This window comes from Capsaspora owczarzaki (genome assembly GCF_000151315.2).
Source record: "Capsaspora owczarzaki ATCC 30864 unplaced genomic scaffold supercont2.14, whole genome shotgun sequence".
Taxonomy (NCBI): Eukaryota; class Filasterea; order Ministeriida; family Capsasporidae; genus Capsaspora; species Capsaspora owczarzaki.
The window spans coordinates 14,743-32,273 of record NW_011887305.1 but is presented as its reverse complement, the minus strand read 5'-3'; the positions used below and the strand labels follow the sequence as shown (position 1 = coordinate 32,273).

Genomic DNA, 17,531 nt, shown 5'->3' with positions numbered 1-17,531 from the left:
CCGCTACTGGCTGGCACTCTACCCCAAACACATCGAGGAGTGCAAAAAGCGCGTGCACATTGTGCGATGCACCCTCATCTGACGCATCGCTGCGCAATCTTCGCCACATGCTCACGCCCGCCCCGGTCAAACCAACTGCCCTGGTCGAGTGGGAGCAAATCCTAGGACCCGTGAACTGGTCCAAACTGCGCCGCAACATGATGACCAATCTTGTCCCGCGCAACCGTGCCGGCCTCATCTGGCGCATCGCTCACAACACCGAGTACCTGGGTGAGATTCGCCTGCTGTCTCGCCGCGACAAGCTCACCAACGAACAACTCCGCGAGGAGTCACACAGTGGCGCGTTCGCCTGCGTCCACTGCTTCCGACTTCATGGCACCCGTGCCCCTCTCGAAAACTGGCTGCACATGATTGTCCACTGCCCCCTGGCTGTGGCGGTCTGGCGCGAGGCCGAAACGCTGTTCAGCCACGCGCAAGGCCCCTGGTTCCCTAGACAGCGTTCGCAATGGCTCTTTGGCCCTATCAAGAACAAACGCTACCACGCCTTGATGAAAGACGAAGCACTCGCTTGCCTCACCATCGTCATGCACACTGCCCGCTGGACTCTCTGGACGCTGCGCTGCACTGCCAAGTTCGACAACACAGTGTTCACCCCCGCCGACGCGGTCCTCCGCTTTCGGTACCTCATCACACTGGCAGCGCGCCTCGAGCACTCTACCAAACCCCTCCCCAATCCCTGGAGGACTGACGACGACGGCGACGACTTTGGCGCCGCCCCTCTCCATACTGATGAGCAAGAGCATCCCCCCTTCGAAAGCAGGTGGGGAAAGGCTTTTGAAATCCGGTACAATGAACGTCTTTCCACACAACTGTTTGCCCTCGCGTACACCTAGTACCCGCAAATTGTGTGTAAAGCGGTTGACCGTTTCTGAATTGTCGCTCCTTACGACAGTGTGCTGTCCCACCGCCTGCCAGCCGTCTACTTGTTTGTGAACCGTGTTGGCTAGCAACATGTCTTTCGTGGTGTATAGGTGGGGAATGCCTGATCCTTCCATTGTCAGCCCGGCTGATCATCTGTTCGAGTTCCTCTGTGAGCTCTTGAGCACTCTCCCCGCATGCCTTCACTGGTGTGCGTTATGACGACATTCAACTGTCTCATATCCTACGTTCTTTTTTCTTTGTTATTCTTAATAAAGCTTTAGACGGTAAAAAAAAAAAAAAAAAAAAAGAACTTGCCCACACAATCGGCTCTATTGTCTTGGAATTACTTTGACAGTTGGATTTTCTGTGCTGTAACATTGATCAGGAGCGAAAAACTCGTGGATGTTACAAGATCAGAAGCTGTTCTGAATGCGAAACAATGGGTGCTGTAAAGCATGCTTGCAGCCTCAATGACGTACTCGGCGGCCGAATTTCGACCACTTCTCTTGACCAAATGAAGATCACACCGTTTCAATGATGCTGTTCAAGTGACAGCACTCAAGGAGCAACCAAACTGGACTTTGATTCAACGCAACGCTGAGCATTTCGTGCAGCTCGAGTTTTGATTTCAATGCTCCCACCGCATGCAACAATCAGAATTATTTTCACAAGAATAGATTGATCTTCACTCTTGATTTTCTTTTTCTTCTGCAAATGCATTGTCAATTGGCGGCAGTGCTTTTGGCTGCCGTTGCATTGGCGAGCGGCGGCGTTGCGGATGCGTGGGGAGCCAAGGACTCGGTGCTCCTCAAGGACGTGAGCGTGCTGACGCTGCGCCATGGCCAGATGACGACCGGCCGTCGTTCCTCGCCCGTGCCTCAGGTTGGAACGCACACCAAGCCAGGATTGGCGGTTGGGGGTTGAGGAGGCGAAGCGAAGGCGAGAGAAGGCGAGTTCCTGCGTCATCCGTGCAGCACACCGTGCAGGTTCAGACGCGCGTCTATTGCAAACCAACCAACCCGCAAACAGCAAGCGTTGGTCGAATCCGAGACTTGTGGAGAGAGAGAGAGAGAGAGCGAGAGAGCGAGGGTCGCATTCGTTGGTGTGTGGTTTTCGAAATGCTCACCCATTCAAAGTTCAATGCCATTTGTTTTGATGTGAACGTCTGCCACGTAAGATTCCAACAACAAAATAGTGTTGGAATATTGGAATATTGGAATATTGGAATATTAGAATACCGGAATATTGGAAAGAAGGAAGAGGCACACAAACTTCCGAAAATCGCACCCCCGAGCGAGCTCAACGGATTTGCTCACCCACATGAGCGATGAACTGGTACAACAGGTCAATTGCGTTGGTGGAAGCGCACGCGGACAGTTCACCCCGCAAACCATCCAGTGCAAGAACATGGGCTCGGATGGCACGGATGTTCAATGGAAGTGCGAGGCCGACTTGAGCGACAGCTTCCGATTTGGCGAGACGACGGTCACCTGCGAAGGTTACCAGTATCCCGACGATCCGTAAGCGCTCTCTCTCCTACAGCACGTTCAAGCTAATTCAATCAGAAGAAAAGACTCACCCCCCAGAAAACGCAAACTCTCGGTCAAACGCAGGTACATTCTGAAAGGAAGCTGCGGCGTCGAATACACGCTCGAATATTCTGAGAAGGGTCGCCAGCAGCATCAACATGGCGGTGGCGGTGGCGGCGGCTTCCAACGCTCTTACTCGTCCTCGGGAGGCTACGGCGGCTACGATTACAACAGCAGCTATGGTTCTGGCGACTCGCTCGGCTCGCTCTTCATGTGGGGCATCATCTTTTTCCTCGCCTACATGATTTACCGTTCGTGCACCGTCAGTGCCGTCTCGCCGTAAGCCTTGTGTGACTCTGGTGGCTTGATTGCGCTTTTGAGCAGTGCTTTGTTTGGTAGCTGCTCACCTCGTTTTTTTGTTTTGTTTTGGCAATAGAGGTTATGGTGCTGGCGGCAGCGGATGGAGCGCAGGCAGTGGCCCGTACTATGGTGGCGGTGGTGGTGGCGGTGGTCCCTATGGCAGCACCAACCCAGGTACGTTTGTTTTGCTGTGACGGGCTGTCACTTGTCTTTGAAGATGATGCTTCGTGCTCACGCTTCCCTCCCCTCGTTTACTGGACATCTTTGCTTTTCATCTAGGCTGCGCTCCGACTCAGACTGCCGCGCCGGCTGCGGCGGGAGGTCCCGGTTGGTTTGGCACGGCTGGCGCTGGCTTGCTTGGCTACATGCTCGGCCGACGCCAACGCAACTACGGAATGGGCTATGGTGGCGGCATGGGCTATGGTGGCGGAATGGGCTATGGTGGCGGAATGCGCTATACCGGCTACGGCGGCGGCGGCATGGGCGGTGGTGGCATGGGCGGTGGCTTTGGCGGAGGCACGACTCGCACTGCCGCAGGTTTTGGCGGAACGCGCCGTCGATAGCCATTGCTATGACTGTACCCAATAAAATTAAGCACACCCGTTGTTCTCCCAAAGGCACACAATGATCGTTGGAAACCATGATGGAACCAAATGTTGGGATTGTTCGCGCTCAGCCAAAAACTGTTTTTGAGCTCGAGCCAGCCAAAACTGTTTCCCCAACCAAGAACAGATTCGCTGTGCATGAACAAGAGGAAAAAAAAAAAGAAATGTATTTTCAACAACCGGCACAAAGACGGAACAAAAGGAAACCGAAAAAAAAAATGACAGCACGACTCGTCCCTTGCAAAAAGCTCTGAGTTGGGAGGAAATTCTGTTTTACACGTAAGTGGTAATGTGCTTGACAAAGTCTGAAGGCCACGACAAAAGACAAGAATGAGTACCAAGAATCACAGAGCAGAAAACAAGGAAAAAAACCCCTCAACTCGAGCACGACGCGTTACCTTCGTAGTTGATGCCACCATCCTTGTCAATCTCGACGCCGACGAGGAGCGAATCGACCTCGTCGTCGGTAAGGCGCTCACCGAGCGAGGTGAGGACGTGCCTGAGCTCAGCAGCGCTCATAAAGCCGTTGCCATCCTTGTCGAAAACGCGGAGACCGTCGATGAAGTCGTCAGCATTGCCGGGCTCCTTGGTGGGGCGGGTGATGTAAGGGAGGAACTGCTCGAAGGCGACTCGCTTTTGGCCTGTGAGGTGGGAGCGAGGGTGAGACTGAGAGTGAGTAAAAAAAGCATCAAAATCGCCCAACAAACCGCCCCCCTCCTCCGCGGGCTCGCTCCGCTCACTGAGGAGAATGCGCTGCGCTCGGTGTTTTACCTGTGGGGTCGATCTCGTCGCAAATCTTCTTGACGTCCGACTCGAGGGGGTTTTGGCCAATCGAGCGGAGAGTGCGGCCGACGTCCGAGAGGGCAATCTTGTTGTCGCCCTTCTTGTCGAACAGCAGGAAGGTTTCCTTGTAGTCTGCGGGTTGAATGAGTGATGACAGACAACAAGAGGGTGAGTTGAGAAACAGCGAAAAGGTCTGTGATTCAGAAAAGAATGGAGAATCAAAACGAAAAAAAAAAAAAAAAAAAAAAAAGGCATGGAACAACAAACCCTTGTTTTGGAAGGCGAAAAAATAATAAAAAATAATAAAAAATACAATAAAATAAAAGAAAGCAAAAGAATGAGATTGAATGAAAGAAGCAGCGTCAACGAGCGCAGAGCACACACACGCACGACACCCAACACACACGACACCCATGACACCCATGACAGCGACACCATCGCAGCAGGCACTTGCAGCCAGCAGCAACGGACAATCGACGATCGCAAACAAAAAGGAAAAAAAAAAAAATGAAGAAGAAAAAAGAAAAAAAAAAAAGAAAAGAAAAAAAAAATGGCGAAACTTTTGTCGTTATGCGATTGAGAGCAGTCAGTCGAGCGTCGAGCAGCAGCAGCACACGGCGAGAAGCGAGCTGCGTGCACGTCAGCAATCGCCCCACAGCTGCACCCCCACTCGCAGCAACCACCACCCCGCGTCTCGCCGTGATCTAAACCGCCTCGCCTTTTTTGAAAACAAAAAGAAAACCAAAAAAAAAAAAAAAAAAAGAAAAAAAAAAGAATCCATTGTAATTTGTTTGAGCAGGAATTTTGGCTTTTTTTTTTTTTTTTTTTTTTTTTTTGTATCCGTTGTTGCTTTTGAGAGCCGAGACAGCAACAGCGAGCACGAGAGAAAGGCAAAGACGTAATGCAGAAGGGACACGGCGGAGGAGAGCAGCGATTTGACGTTACCGGCGATCTGGTCCTCGGACAGCTTGGACTGTTTGGAATCAAAAATGAAAAGAAAAGAAAAAAGAAAAAAAAAAAAAAAAGGTCAGCACAATGGAGATTCAAAGGAGGAAAAAAAAAAAAATCAAAAAATAATAAACCACAAGAAAAAAAAAAAAAGAAAAAAAAAAAGAAAAAGATTTTTTACCATTTTGTGTAGATTTTGCTTGAATTGAAAATTTAAACGACTGAACTGAAAATGAAATGAGTTAGTGTTGAAAATTGAAATTGAGATTCAATTCAGATGTTGAAACTGCTGAGATGAATGAGGAAAAGAGATCAACACGATCGAGTTGATGTGGGACGCAGAGACAGAAAACAAACAAACAAACAAACAAACAAACAAACAAAAAAAAAAAAAAAAAAAAAAAAACGGAAAACCGGTTTCGATCAGAAACTCCAAAACAAAACAAAACCGAAAAAAAAAAAAAAACTCAATCCAACAAGCATCATCAAGGAAACAGCCACATAACACATCGCACAGCTTGGAGCAGCAGCAGTGGCCAGACAACAGCTGCACAGGATGGGGGTGGGGGATTCCACCTCGTGCAGCAATACACCAAAACCCCCAACAAGAGCAAATCTACAGACGGCTCTGCATGCCGCCGGACGCGACAATGCTCTCGCCAGTGACATAGGCGGCATCATCCGACGCCAGGAAGGCCACGGTGCTGGCACACTCTTCGGGGGTGCCGAATCGGCCCAGCGGCACTGTTTCCAGGCTGCGGTCGGCAATCTGTTGATTCTTCCACAGCGCCTCAGAAAAGCGCGTCTTGATGATGCCCGGTGCAATGCAGTTCACGCGGACGCCACGGGGACCCAGCTCGCGCGACAATGCCTTGGTCAAGCCAAACAGCGCAGTCTTGCTGACCGAGTAGGCGCCCAACGCCTCGAACGGGGCAAACCCGCCAATCGACGAGACAAAGACCACGCTGCCGCGGTTGGGTTTGAGGTGGGGTGCCACTTCTTTGGTCAGCAAGAAGGCGGACTTGACGTTCACCTCGAAAATCTTGTCCCAGGCGGCTTCATCAGTCTGAGAGTGGAGCAAAAGTACCAAGGTGGATTGCGGGCTGTGAGGCTTGTGAAACGCAATGGGGAGGGGGGGGGGGAAGAGGTGGCATGCAGCTCAAGTTCACCCGCAATCACGATGAACTTCGACCCATTGGATTGGCCAATCTTCGTTTGCTGCTGCCAACCAAAAAAGTACCACCGCGCCATCCACCGTCTTGCAAAAAAATGGCAAAGCAACCCATCTCGTACCTCAAGCATGCTGCCAAACACCGGGTTGACTGCGGCGTTGGAGACGAGAATGTCAATGTTGCCGTACGATTTCAGTGTTTCTTGGACGAGACGCTTGCGATCCTCTGCCTTTGCGACGTGGCACACGATTCCTGCACAGCACCACAAACAAAGCGGCAGAAGATTCAGTGACGTTTGAGTTCAAGTCTGAGTGGTTTTTTTTTTTTTTTTTTTTTTTCGATTGAGTGAATTGAGTGAATTGAGTGAATTCTGGTTCAATTTCCGCTCCCGCTCCCGGTCGTTACAAATCTGCTGACGAGCCCGTCTGCCACCCTTCAAACGCACACACACACACGCACACACATCGACATGCAATCCTAACCCTAACCCTAACCCTACTCCCCCCCGCTTACCAATGACTCGCATTGCGCTGTTGCTGCTCTTGAGCTCGGCCACGGCGCGATCGACATTCTCCTTGCGACGGCTGCTCACAACCACGCTCGCACCCTCGTCGCCAAAGCGCTTGGCAATCGCAAAGCCAATGCCGTCGGTGGACGCAGTGACAATCGCAACACGACCCTCGAGGCGGCGCGGCGTCGGCGTCGGTGTCGGGGCGGCTGCCGACTGGGTCGTCAGATTGCGAGTCTGCAGGAGCCGTGTTGTGAGCGCCTGTGCGCGTGCAGTAATCATTTTGCAGCTAGAGTGGTCGATTGTTTATGTTTGAGAACTGAGCTCACAGCAGACAACTGATTGACACCAGATTGGAAATCAGATTGGAGTTGAGCATCACAAAGCTAAAACAACGCAATTCAGCACAAGCTCATGAGGTCGCAGGCTGCTCGGCTACAACGCCGCAACAAAGAAACAAACAGAATTCATTCAATACAAGACATCAGAGACTGGCGGATGGAAGCACGCGGACGCGATGCTGAGCATTGTTTAAAAGTCCTCGAAAGTTCCAAATCGAGTCCACCGTTGCTGGCTGAGAGTTACCTGCGGCGTCCCCTTTTTTTGAAGCAAAGAAGCAGCCAGGGCACAAGCATGCACACGACAAATCAGTGACATCACCAAAAAACATGGCCAGAATGACAGACTCTCAACACCAAGCCCTTCTGCAATCTTCTCGTCTCGACAAATTACATGCACGGCAGGCAAGCTGACAGGGCGTGGAGAGCGAAGGTACGGCTACTTCCCACAGAGTCCAAGACCAGTCGTGAGCGTACGGCGCATCACTGCTTGTTCCTCGCGTCAGGATGGCCGAATGTGACCAGGAGTTGCCGCCATCGACCGACAGATCGACCCGTGTGATTCGCTTCCCACCGCCGCTGTGCGCATAGCCTCGCACTGTCAACGGAGTTCCGGAAGCATGCTTGTAGCCATTCGGAGGGAAACAGATGGCGCTTTGCACGGGCATTTCCTGAATGGCTGGATACTCGCGCCACACTCGCTTGAAGGTTTCTGCGTCAATCTGAGTGTCAAAGGCGGTATCGGTTGGGTCAGTGTGTCGAACTCATGCAAACTATGGTCAAAGTGCAAGCAAGGCACGCTCAGAGCAGCCCACGCACAAAGCCAGGCGTCAGCTTGTAGTCGTGTTGCTGAAACATGCCATCGCTTTCGCAGTCACTCAGGGTAATGCTCTGAATCCACTTGACGCTCCTTGCGCCAACAAAACCCGGTACTATGACCCGGAGCGGAAACCCATGAGCAGGGGCAAGCGGCTCGCCATTCATCTGCATTGTTTGAAGCACGCCAAAGGTCAGCGACGACAAGTTCCTCTCTGTTTGGTCAGCTCGCAGCGCACCTCATAGGCCAGCAGAACGTCTCCATTTGGATCTCTGCAGGCAGCAGTGAAGGCGAGATGAGCATGGAGGGGTGCATATTTTGCAACAAGCTGTGCCGTCAAACTTACGCGGCCTTGCTCAATGGAATGGACACTTGATAGGTGGACGCTTGCTGCTCGTGAATGTGATCCAAGCCTTCAAACAAGACGTGTCGGACGTTCTGAACCAGAAAAAAACCCCCAAACAAACCCGGCAACAGGCACCGAGATGCTCGCTTCATGAGGTTTTGCACAACTTTAGCGGAAAACATGAGGCAGCTTACCTGTTGCACTCCCGCCAGCTCAAGCAGCCGATATAGCTTGACTCCAGACCACACTGCGTTGCCAATCGCCCCAGAGTCCCACCCAACACCCTTGATGGGGCTGATGCGGGACATTTCATTTCGGCGGTTCCCTGCGCACTGGATTCAACGCGGTGAACTTGGGCATCCAAAAGAAAAGTATCAACAACAACTGCAGGATGACAGAATCGATCATGTTGGCCTTACAACCACAGTGGCAGACACCGTCTCGCAAGGGAGCCTGTACAAATCGGCCAGGCTGACGAGCAGTTCGTTCTTCACCAGGCCGCCAACTTTGAGTCTGATCCAACGAAGGGCATGTCGCAAAAAGAGATTCCCGAAAGCAGCAGAGTCAGGCCAGTGTGTATATATCTATGTGTGTGCACCAGGATGGAGGCCTGCTTATCCTGCCATCATCGATGAACGCAGAGCGTTGTTTGTAGGGCTGGGTATTGCAGTTTGGATGTGGCTTTGTACCTGTACTGCTGCACATTGACATTCGGCACTTCGCCATGCGATCGAATGAAGAACTGGCTGCTTGGAGTGAGAACGGCGCGCGGCAGGAGCATCGCGGGTGTCTCTGCGTTGAATGGCGTTTCGTTGCGAACAATCAGCGCTGTGCTTGTTCCTGCTGGCTGTTGCGCGCTGTCCATTGCGTTGCACACGCTCCCCACAGCTCTCATGCCACGGTCAGTCATTCTATGTAGTAAGTCGACAATTAGCGGGTTGTAAAAAGCAAAGCAGGCAAGTTGACAAGGCGGCAGAGACGGGTTGAAGCTGACTTTCAGGAGCGAACAAACAAACAAAAACGGGGAATGAAACGCTGAACGAGGACGAAACGTTTACAATGAGAACCCATCCCTACAATTGATTGGGTTGTGAATTGATTTGTAGTTGGTTTTTTTTTTTTTTTTTTTTTTGGGGATGCTGTACTTGTGTTGTGGGGTCTGGAGGACAAGCGCGCGCGGTTGAGATTGAGATTGAGATTGTTGCAGTGAATTGTAACGCTGACCGGCTGAGGTGTTGATTTCCAGCAACATGCTTTGGCTTGGATTTCCTCTTCATTCACTCTTCATATCGACAAACCCAACAACAAACGCACAAATGTCGTCCACTGCCAAGGCAAATGGCAAAGGGAAGAGCAAGTCGGTGGCTGACTCGATGCCCGCGGCCGAGCTCGTGTCTGCGCGCCCGCTCCCGCTCGCCGACGAGTACTTTGCCACTCTATGCGCAGGCAAGCACGTCCAAGTACGCGTCGAGGATGCGCGCAAGGGCAGAGGCCTCTTTGCCACTCAGGCCTTCAAGAAGGGCGACATTGTCTTCACTGAAGCGCCGCTCGTCTGCGCCCAGGTGCGTCCACCAGTTGTCTTGGGGTGATCTGTGTGGCTGTTGGTGTTCCAGTGGGTGGTTTTGGGTGAGGAGAGGGTGTGTGTGTGTGTGTTGGCTGGGTCGCAAACGCGGGTTGCATCCGTGGCACACATGGCGCACGCGAGCGACCGACAAGGTTCCCTTCCACCCTATCGATGATGCGATTGGATGATGATGCATGATGATGATGGATTGACGATATACCATGTCATCGACAGTTCCTGTGGAATGAGGCGTACGGATACAAGGCTTGCCACCAATGCATGCGATCGCTCGAGTCGCCCGGCGAGATGGCTGCACGGCTTGCCACTGCGCCAACAACGGTGGTGGCGGCTGGGAGCGCTGTCGCCAAGCCGCGCACGCCGTTCGAGCTGCCGTTCATGGACCAGTGCAACCTGACGATCGCAACCCAACAGGACATTGTCACATGCGAGACGTGCTCGCTTGTGTTTTGCAATGCTGCGTGCCGCGATGCAGCCATGGAGAGCCACCATCGAATCTTGTGCACCCGCAACGACGCTGACCATCCCCTGCAGCTGCTCCAATCTGCCTGGAAGTCCATTCACTACCCACCGGAAACGACCTCCATCATGCTGCTCGCACGCATCATTGCCATGCTGCGGCAGGGCCTTGACAAGAACAGCAAGGATGCATTTACAGCCTTCCAGCAATTCTACCGCTGTTACGCTGACGCCGAAGGGCATTTTATCCACAAGTTTCTCGACAAAAAGTACGACAAGCAGCTGGCCTTCATCCAAGAGTTGTTCAAGACTGCATTGTACGACGATCGCATTCCAGAGCTGTTCACGACACATGGATTTCGCTCGCTGCTCGCCCTGGTTGGTATGAATGGCCAAGGCGTTGGCACAACAGCGCTAGACATGTACCTCGTCGCAGTGGAGCGTCTCAATTTGTCTGAAAGCGACGCCAAAACGCGCGACCAGTTTGTCGAGAAGCTATTGGACGACATTGACGAGCATTCTGGCGAGTTTGACGCTTGCGAGGGTTCCGCGTTGTACTGTCTCCAAAGCTGCTGTACGTAGAGAGAATGATGAGACGACAATGTCGACAGATGGCTTTTCACGGGGGCAGGGGCTATGTGTTCGCGCGCTGTTTTGCATTGGCCGACTTGGCCTCTTGTTCGACGACTGATTGCAATGTGTTTGTTGTTTGGTTGCTTTTTTTGTCTTTTGGCTCCAGGCAACCACAACTGCCAGCCGAACGCAGTACCGACGTTTACAGAAAACAATGCAACGCTGCACATGCGGGCGGAACGGGACATCTCTGCAGGTGACGAGATTTGTATTAGCTATTTGACTCCAGAGCAGCGACACATGCGTCGATCACGAAGGATGGCAACGCTGCGAGAAAACTATTTGTTTATGTGCGCTTGCGCGAAATGCGAAGTCCAAAAGGCCGAGCTCGATATTTCCAGCGAGAGTTCGGATGACAGCGAGAGTGAGAGTGCGGAATGCTGTTAGATGTGCCAGACTTGTCGCTGCAGGTGTCTATCGAGGCGCCTTTGTCGTTATTACTGGCCTGGTTCTGGGCCCGAGACAACAGTGCAACAATACAATGATTCGATCGCCTGTCATACGCATGACGTTGTTATGGATTGCTGTGGTATTGAATTTTGCCACTCTTCTCTGACCAGAATGCTCAGTTTCCCGCGTTTTGCTTCTGTCTCGGCGGTTCACCGCCTGATCCAGCCAACTTCTGCCACACCGATCCGCTCGTTCTCTGCGCTCGTCGCCACCGGCACTTGCCTCGCCGTCCCTGTACGTATGATTTTCTGAAACAAACGAGTCCCCACGGAGACTTGGGTCGAGATTTGAGGAGCCGCATAACTGGCGGGTTGCGATGCGAGTTTGATGCGGCAATGCGAGACCAGCCAGCAGCCACTTCCGACTTGATGTGGCGGGCGCCTGAGCCGCTGTGTGCGGCAAGTCAAACTGTGAATCAGAGCGACACTATGATCCAGAGCGAGTCAAGTGAGTGACGTGACATTGGGGTAAAGTTGATGGGAGAGAGGATCACAGTCGGTCTCCATTAGCAGGTATCATAAGTGAGGCTCAGGCTCAGGAGGCACACACCGCGATGACGCGCGTTCGTGGTGTGGGGGGTGAAAACATGCGACGTGTAGCAAGCAGCGAGAGAAAGTGAGAGTGAGAGAGAGAGCGAGAGAGGAAGGAGAGACGATGAGAGCTCGGTCTTCTGGCTGCCACTCCAAGAGCACACATGACGCGCATCGATCAAAGCAAGAGAAAGACAGAAAGAAGCAGAATAAAGAAGAAGGAGAAGGACGAGGAGGAGGAGGAGCTGAAGTGAGCCACAACAAAACGCACCGTGAGCGCTGAGGACGGCAATGCTCAATGCAAGCAGTGCTGCGACTGCTGCAGTGCCATTGCGAGGAATGAAGAGAATAAAAGAAAAGAAAAATGAAGAGTAGATCTAAATCGAAGGAATGAAGAACAACTGCAAAACCATCAATCAAAGAGCAAAAGAGCAGACTTGAAGGATTTCAACAATGCTCAGCAGTTGCACCCACGCAAGGGGAGACGAGTGAAAGAGTCCTTGCTTGCACACTTCAGAGCAGTGCCCTTGTTGTTGAATCAGGCCCTTGTGCACGACTCTGACGACGTGGCATCGTGGAGCTCGAGGGCAAAAGATGGGTGTTTTGTCTTTTGGCGGACGAATGGCTGAATTGGATGCATTTGATCGATATCCCTCCTCAGCACCAACGTTCATCGCCATCGCTCTGATGGGCACAGCAAGGTCCAATCGGTGCTACAGGAGCGGTTTTTGTCGGAATTTCATGCCGCCCTCCTCAACAGAGTGCTCAAATGGAGGAGCTGTCAAAACAATAAAACAAAAATCAAGACCACAATTTTATTGGTTAAAATGACAAAGCCGCTTCAAACGACGCCGCCGTCGCTCAGCCCCAAGCCGCAGACCAGCACACACGATCGTCGTGTGCGTACGTGTATGCGTGTTTGAGAGTGCATGGTGCGATCGCACTGTGGATGGGTGCGACTTGTGAGGATCGTCGTCACAATAAGACGCCACTTGGTCATGGTTGCTGCCGATCTCGGTTGCTGCCGATCTCGGTTGCCGCCCCATGCTACAGAGCAACACCAAGAGGACAAGGACATCCATGCGCGACGCGGTGGGACGAACAACACTAATGCAAAAAAACAAGGAAAAAAGAAAAAAACGACGACCACATTGCGATCGCTGCTGCGTTCAGCGTGTTCAGCACTGAGGGCCCTTTCACCCCCTACCCACCAATACCACCATGGTTATTGATGCGAGGTCATTGCGTGATTTATCGAGAAAGTAGGAGAGCACAGAGCGCACCCTGGGAGCTCCATTCCAGCTTGCATTTGAAGTCAAAACCAAACTCACGACAAAAAACAACCAAAAGAAAAACAAAAGAAAAGCGAAGCCATCAGCAAGATGTCATCTCAACACAGCGTCTTCTGCCATGATGAAGCTTCATAAAAGAACCAAACTCACCATAAACGACACGAAGTCGAAAATCAAAAAAATCACTTTGACAGGTTGAATCAGTCTTTTGTTCTTGTTTTTCAGTTTTTGCGATGAGTTCGGCCGGTTCTTCAAAGCGTCACGCAGTGGACTCGCCTGGAGGTCACGTCGATAAGCGTGGCAGAACCGTAAGTGGGCCGAAACCTGCCTGTCATTGTCTGTCATTGGGTTTCGTCCTGGACTGTATTGGTGTACCCTTCTCGTCTTCGACACGAACGCTTTGAACGAACTGGTTTTGGGGTGCCGGGCAGTGGTGGCGATAGGGCGAGGGGTGAGAACACTTTGCTTTCAATGGTGTCTTGGCAGTTGCGCGCCATTTTTTTCTGCTTGCAGCTCGTGCTGTCCAACTTCCCATCCACCCACGCACCCACAGCCACTCGCCTTCCTTCCCTGTGCAAAGCGGGAGCAGTATTTATTTTAGAGCTGCCAGACCGCGATCACGTCGCAATCCGACGAAGAGTGAAGCAACAACAATGGCTCTCGTTTCCGGGCTGATTTCCCTTTCCGTACTTGACTTGTCCAACACTCTGGAGTATTAACCTTGAGTTCTATCTTGGTAGGATGAAATGTTTACACAACCCCGCAGCAGAGTCGACCCAAGCGCTCGAAGATCGATGAAATTTTTGGCGCGTGCAAAGCGGGCTTCAACTTTCACAGTAACGATCGACGACACAGTGAGTGAGACAGTTTCTGAGTTTTTGGATTGTTTTCCAATTTTGCGAAACTCACAGGCTCTTCTCACGTAGGGAGCTCAAAGAGTCGGTCAGGTGAGCAGCAGCAGCGGCAGCCGCAGCAGCAACAACAGCCAAAGCAACAGGCCGACCGCAAGGCCAATGAACACCTCCAATTCCAGCTCTGTGAGTGGGAAACGTGCTGTTTCTGTTGTGACGGTTGACGCTGACGATGTGTGTTCAAAGCAGAGTGCTGGTCAAGCGAGCAGCAGCAGCAGCAGCAGAAGTGTGCCGGCAGCAAGCTTTGCAATCCCCATGGACACTTCCTATGCTGGCAGCAGCAGCCAGGCAGCACCCCCTTCAGTCAGTATCCACATGCTGGGTTTCTAAATGGACGATTGGAGGGGGGACTGATTGTTGCTTTTCTGCTTGAACGATAGGAGGCTGAGATGATCAAGAAGCTACCCGGGAGTCTCCGCACGCTTATGAGTACGATCCGTCCACTGCTTTGGAGTGAAGAGTTGTGTTGTCGACTGACTTTGAACCGGCGTGACAACAGGGTTGATCTGGAGGAGTGCTGACCTTCGCCGTTATCTCCTCAGGGAACTGTCTAACTACGACGATTTCAACGAGGACAACCTCACGGCTATGAAACTCGAGCTGAGCATTTTCAAGGATGTCGTCCCGGAAAATATCGAGTCACGATGCGCAAAGCGTGTCGTTTCTATCCCAAACGATTACTCGAATCAAGCTACGACTCGCGAGATGGCCAGGTCCGTGATCGGATGGATTCAAAAGTGGCGCAAAGAGCAAGGTACATGTCAAAGCTGACATGTGTGTGTGTGTGTGTGTGTGTGTGTGTGTGTGTGTGTGTGTGTGTGTGTGTGTCTGTGTCTGTGTTTTCGCTCACGATTGGTCGTGTGGATTTGTGACGCATGCAGTCCCTTCTGATCCCACAGCACTGATTGCGACGGCAGATGTGCTTCAAAAGGCACTTGAGTCAACATTCCCGAACTTGGCTCCGCGACCTGATCAGGCGATTGTAAGTTGGATGGCGTGTGTGTCCTGTGAACGCATGAGTTTTACTCACAGCGTTGGAATTGGTAGAGGAGTGCCATGCAAGCACACAACTACACCCTCCAGGATCGCGAGAGCACACTGGCATCCCTCCGTCGGCTGGTGACAACATTTCGTCTGCGTGTGCATCAGCGTGCCGACGACCGAACAATCTATCCTGTTGCGCTCGCCGCGGCACTGCCTGGCTGTGGCAAGACTAGGATGTGTTTGGAGACGCTGCAAACTGTTGTGGCCCCAGCATGCCGCTCCATGACCCAACGGATTGGGCATGAAACGGTCTGTCTACCCGAGGTGCCGTACTTGTGCCTCTTTTTGACCTTCAATGGCAGTTTTGGCACGGGCTGGACCCCAACAACCGAGGAGAAACGCCACCCGGAACATGCCATCGCCAAGCGGCTTTTGAGCAGCTACTTTGCAACCCCTGAGTTGGACACCGTGGCCAACATTTCTGTCAAGGCCGCGATGGATCTGATCCGCCGAACGGAAGCAACGAAACGCACCATTGATCCTGCCAAGCTTCACATCTTTATTGCGATAGACGAGGCCACTCGTCTTCTCAATGCGCGCGTTGATCCCAAGTACGAGTTGGCGGATTGCCAGAGCTTGCGAGCTGTCACGGGCGACAAAAAGCCTGAAGCGGACATGCAACTTGCACGACGATTCTGGGCTCAAGCTCTGGGTCCGCTGCAGGGTATTTGCCGGACTTTCGGGACCCCAACGTGGATGATGGTTGCTGGCACCAAGTCGGAGCAGCTGAGCAGTGCGATTTCTCGTGTACTCGGTATTGGCTCCTCCATCCCCGTTGCGCCGGTTGATGTTGCTCCCCTGTCTGGGTCAGCCACGGCCAGCTTGCTCGAAGAGCTCGAGCAGAAAGCGCTCGCGGAAGGGCAAATTGTGTCTCCCCACTGGCGGTTTGACGGACAATTGATGCGCAAGATTCAAAATGTGGCTGGTTTGCCCAGATCTGTCATTGCACTGGCCTCTGCAACAGCGGACACTCTCGGAAAAACCGAGATCACCAACCAGCTGTTCCTCAAGCTCATGTCACTCTGCGATGGTGCGTCTGACATTGCTGGCATTGTTGCGGACGAGTTGGTGGCGCTTGGCTTGCTCTTCAGGTCACGCGACAACCAGCTACTTTTGTTTCCACGAGTGGACTTGATTAGTTTGATCGCCCACGGTACGTGGTCGTCGGGTTTTGTTCGCTGTTTCACAAGATTTCCTGTATTCGTCTCACAGCCTTTGTGTTTATTTGTTTCAGACGGCCTGAACAGTCCTTGGGTCGACGCGACCAACGAATTACTCAAGACGCTCAAAAGCTTTGAGTCAATCGCCACGACTGGCCAGTGGCAAGGCTGGGAGCCGTTCTGTGTCACGATCTTGAATCTGCGCATCTTGCTGGCGGTCGCGTTGGCTCTCAAAAATAACCCCGATGCTCGGTGGGTGTCGATCCGAGCTGCTCTTCCTGGAACCGTCCCTGGCCCTTCTCCCCCCGACTTGTTCGTCAACGCGCAAGTTTGGAAGGCCGAACTTCACGCCTCAATGGCAGGGCAATCGACGCCAGCTCCGGCCGAAGGCCGCATCACCCTCTGCCCTGAAAACCGGCAAGGTGTTGACGGCTGGGCCATTGTCCATGAGAAGATCGATGTACGCCATTCGCATTCTTGGCTGTGAAGGATGCGTGAGGGCTTTGACTCATTTGGTGGGTGACACTTTAGGGAAAATATCAGCCAGTCACTTTGGCCCTGCAGTGCAAGCTGCATCAAGTCGAGTCGACCTCGTCGCATACAGACCAGAATTTCTACCTGCAAAAGGCAAGAGCCGCACTGCCGACCAAGCAACGGCAGTCAGCGGTCGTGGCGTTGCTGACAACGTCGCGCATGGCCAGGCTCAGCTCAAACAAGCTCGAACCACGATCGTTTGTGTTGGATCGAGACGGGATGAAACAGTTCACTTCCGGCTTTAACGCTATTGCTGACAGTAAGTGGCTTTGGGCGCGATATCGCTTTGTTTCGTTGCTCGTGACTCACTTGCTTGCGAACTTTAGTCTTTTGGAGCTACAACCCGCACCTCAGCAGTGTCGCTCGCATGGCGACTGAGTTCTACGCGGCGGACACAACAACCTTGGAGCAGGCCCGCAGCATGGCTAAGGTCGTTTTCCATAGTCGAGCATCGTCGATCAAGTTTGAGCGTGTGAGCGACTTGCGCCAGTTCTTGAAGGCGAGCGCCGGCAAGCCGATCAAGGTGACGTGGACCGAAACCGATGATGATGCCAGACGACCACTATCACAGAGACAGTGGAGTACCCGCTCGCAGCCGTTCCAAGCGAC

The 17,531-nt window shown here is 52.5% G+C and overlaps 7 protein-coding genes across 7 annotated transcripts; 4 read left to right on the top strand and 3 right to left on the bottom strand.

The window, feature by feature from the left end:
- Nucleotides 1-107: 107 nt before the first annotated feature.
- CAOG_09097 (hypothetical protein) lies at nucleotides 108-1,007 on the top strand (the record flags this gene model as incomplete). Its single annotated transcript, XM_011272452.1, has 2 exons — nucleotides 108-892; nucleotides 953-1,007. 2 exons carry the CDS (start codon nucleotides 108-110, stop codon nucleotides 1,005-1,007), a joined length of 840 nt encoding a protein of 279 aa, XP_011270754.1.
- Nucleotides 1,008-1,599: 592 nt separating this feature from the next.
- Nucleotides 1,600-3,412, top strand: CAOG_07468 (hypothetical protein). The gene is made up of 5 exons (XM_004343292.2): nucleotides 1,600-1,803; nucleotides 2,266-2,441; nucleotides 2,535-2,789; nucleotides 2,887-2,984; nucleotides 3,090-3,412. The coding sequence occupies exons 1-5, from the start codon at nucleotides 1,636-1,638 to the stop codon at nucleotides 3,371-3,373; spliced, it is 981 nt and encodes a 326-aa protein (XP_004343342.2). The 5' UTR covers nucleotides 1,600-1,635; the 3' UTR covers nucleotides 3,374-3,412.
- A 138-nt stretch (nucleotides 3,413-3,550) lies between these two features.
- CAOG_07467 (myosin alkali light chain 6) lies at nucleotides 3,551-5,368 on the bottom strand. Its single transcript, XM_004343291.2, has 5 exons — nucleotides 5,328-5,368; nucleotides 5,144-5,171; nucleotides 4,187-4,330; nucleotides 3,814-4,056; nucleotides 3,551-3,720 (listed from the first exon to the last, which is right to left on the bottom strand). Exons 1-5 carry the CDS (start codon nucleotides 5,328-5,330, stop codon nucleotides 3,689-3,691), a joined length of 450 nt encoding a protein of 149 aa, XP_004343341.1. The 5' UTR covers nucleotides 5,331-5,368; the 3' UTR covers nucleotides 3,551-3,688.
- A 208-nt stretch (nucleotides 5,369-5,576) lies between these two features.
- Nucleotides 5,577-7,135, bottom strand: CAOG_09096 (hypothetical protein). Its single transcript, XM_011272451.1, has 3 exons — nucleotides 6,832-7,135; nucleotides 6,440-6,570; nucleotides 5,577-6,212 (listed from the first exon to the last, which is right to left on the bottom strand). Exons 1-3 carry the CDS (start codon nucleotides 7,106-7,108, stop codon nucleotides 5,763-5,765), a joined length of 858 nt encoding a protein of 285 aa, XP_011270753.1. The 5' UTR covers nucleotides 7,109-7,135; the 3' UTR covers nucleotides 5,577-5,762.
- Nucleotides 7,124-9,343, bottom strand: CAOG_09095 (hypothetical protein). The gene is made up of 9 exons (XM_011272450.1): nucleotides 9,322-9,343; nucleotides 9,017-9,238; nucleotides 8,747-8,840; nucleotides 8,522-8,659; nucleotides 8,328-8,419; nucleotides 8,220-8,253; nucleotides 7,984-8,148; nucleotides 7,559-7,886; nucleotides 7,124-7,423 (listed from the first exon to the last, which is right to left on the bottom strand). Exons 2-9 carry the CDS (start codon nucleotides 9,235-9,237, stop codon nucleotides 7,311-7,313), a joined length of 1,185 nt encoding a protein of 394 aa, XP_011270752.1. The 5' UTR covers nucleotide 9,238; nucleotides 9,322-9,343; the 3' UTR covers nucleotides 7,124-7,310.
- Nucleotides 9,344-9,615: 272 nt separating this feature from the next.
- CAOG_07464 (SMYD5 protein) lies at nucleotides 9,616-11,496 on the top strand. The gene is made up of 3 exons (XM_004343288.2): nucleotides 9,616-9,889; nucleotides 10,126-10,942; nucleotides 11,108-11,496. The coding sequence occupies exons 1-3, from the start codon at nucleotides 9,644-9,646 to the stop codon at nucleotides 11,386-11,388; spliced, it is 1,344 nt and encodes a 447-aa protein (XP_004343338.2). The 5' UTR covers nucleotides 9,616-9,643; the 3' UTR covers nucleotides 11,389-11,496.
- A 2,430-nt stretch (nucleotides 11,497-13,926) lies between these two features.
- CAOG_07463 (hypothetical protein) lies at nucleotides 13,927-17,398 on the top strand (the record flags this gene model as incomplete). The annotated part of the gene is made up of 7 exons (XM_004343287.1): nucleotides 13,927-13,985; nucleotides 14,727-14,938; nucleotides 15,084-15,166; nucleotides 15,334-16,258; nucleotides 16,463-16,848; nucleotides 16,953-17,181; nucleotides 17,367-17,398. The coding sequence occupies 7 exons, from the start codon at nucleotides 13,927-13,929 to the stop codon at nucleotides 17,396-17,398; spliced, it is 1,926 nt and encodes a 641-aa protein (XP_004343337.1).
- Between the last annotated feature and the right edge of the window lie 133 nt (nucleotides 17,399-17,531).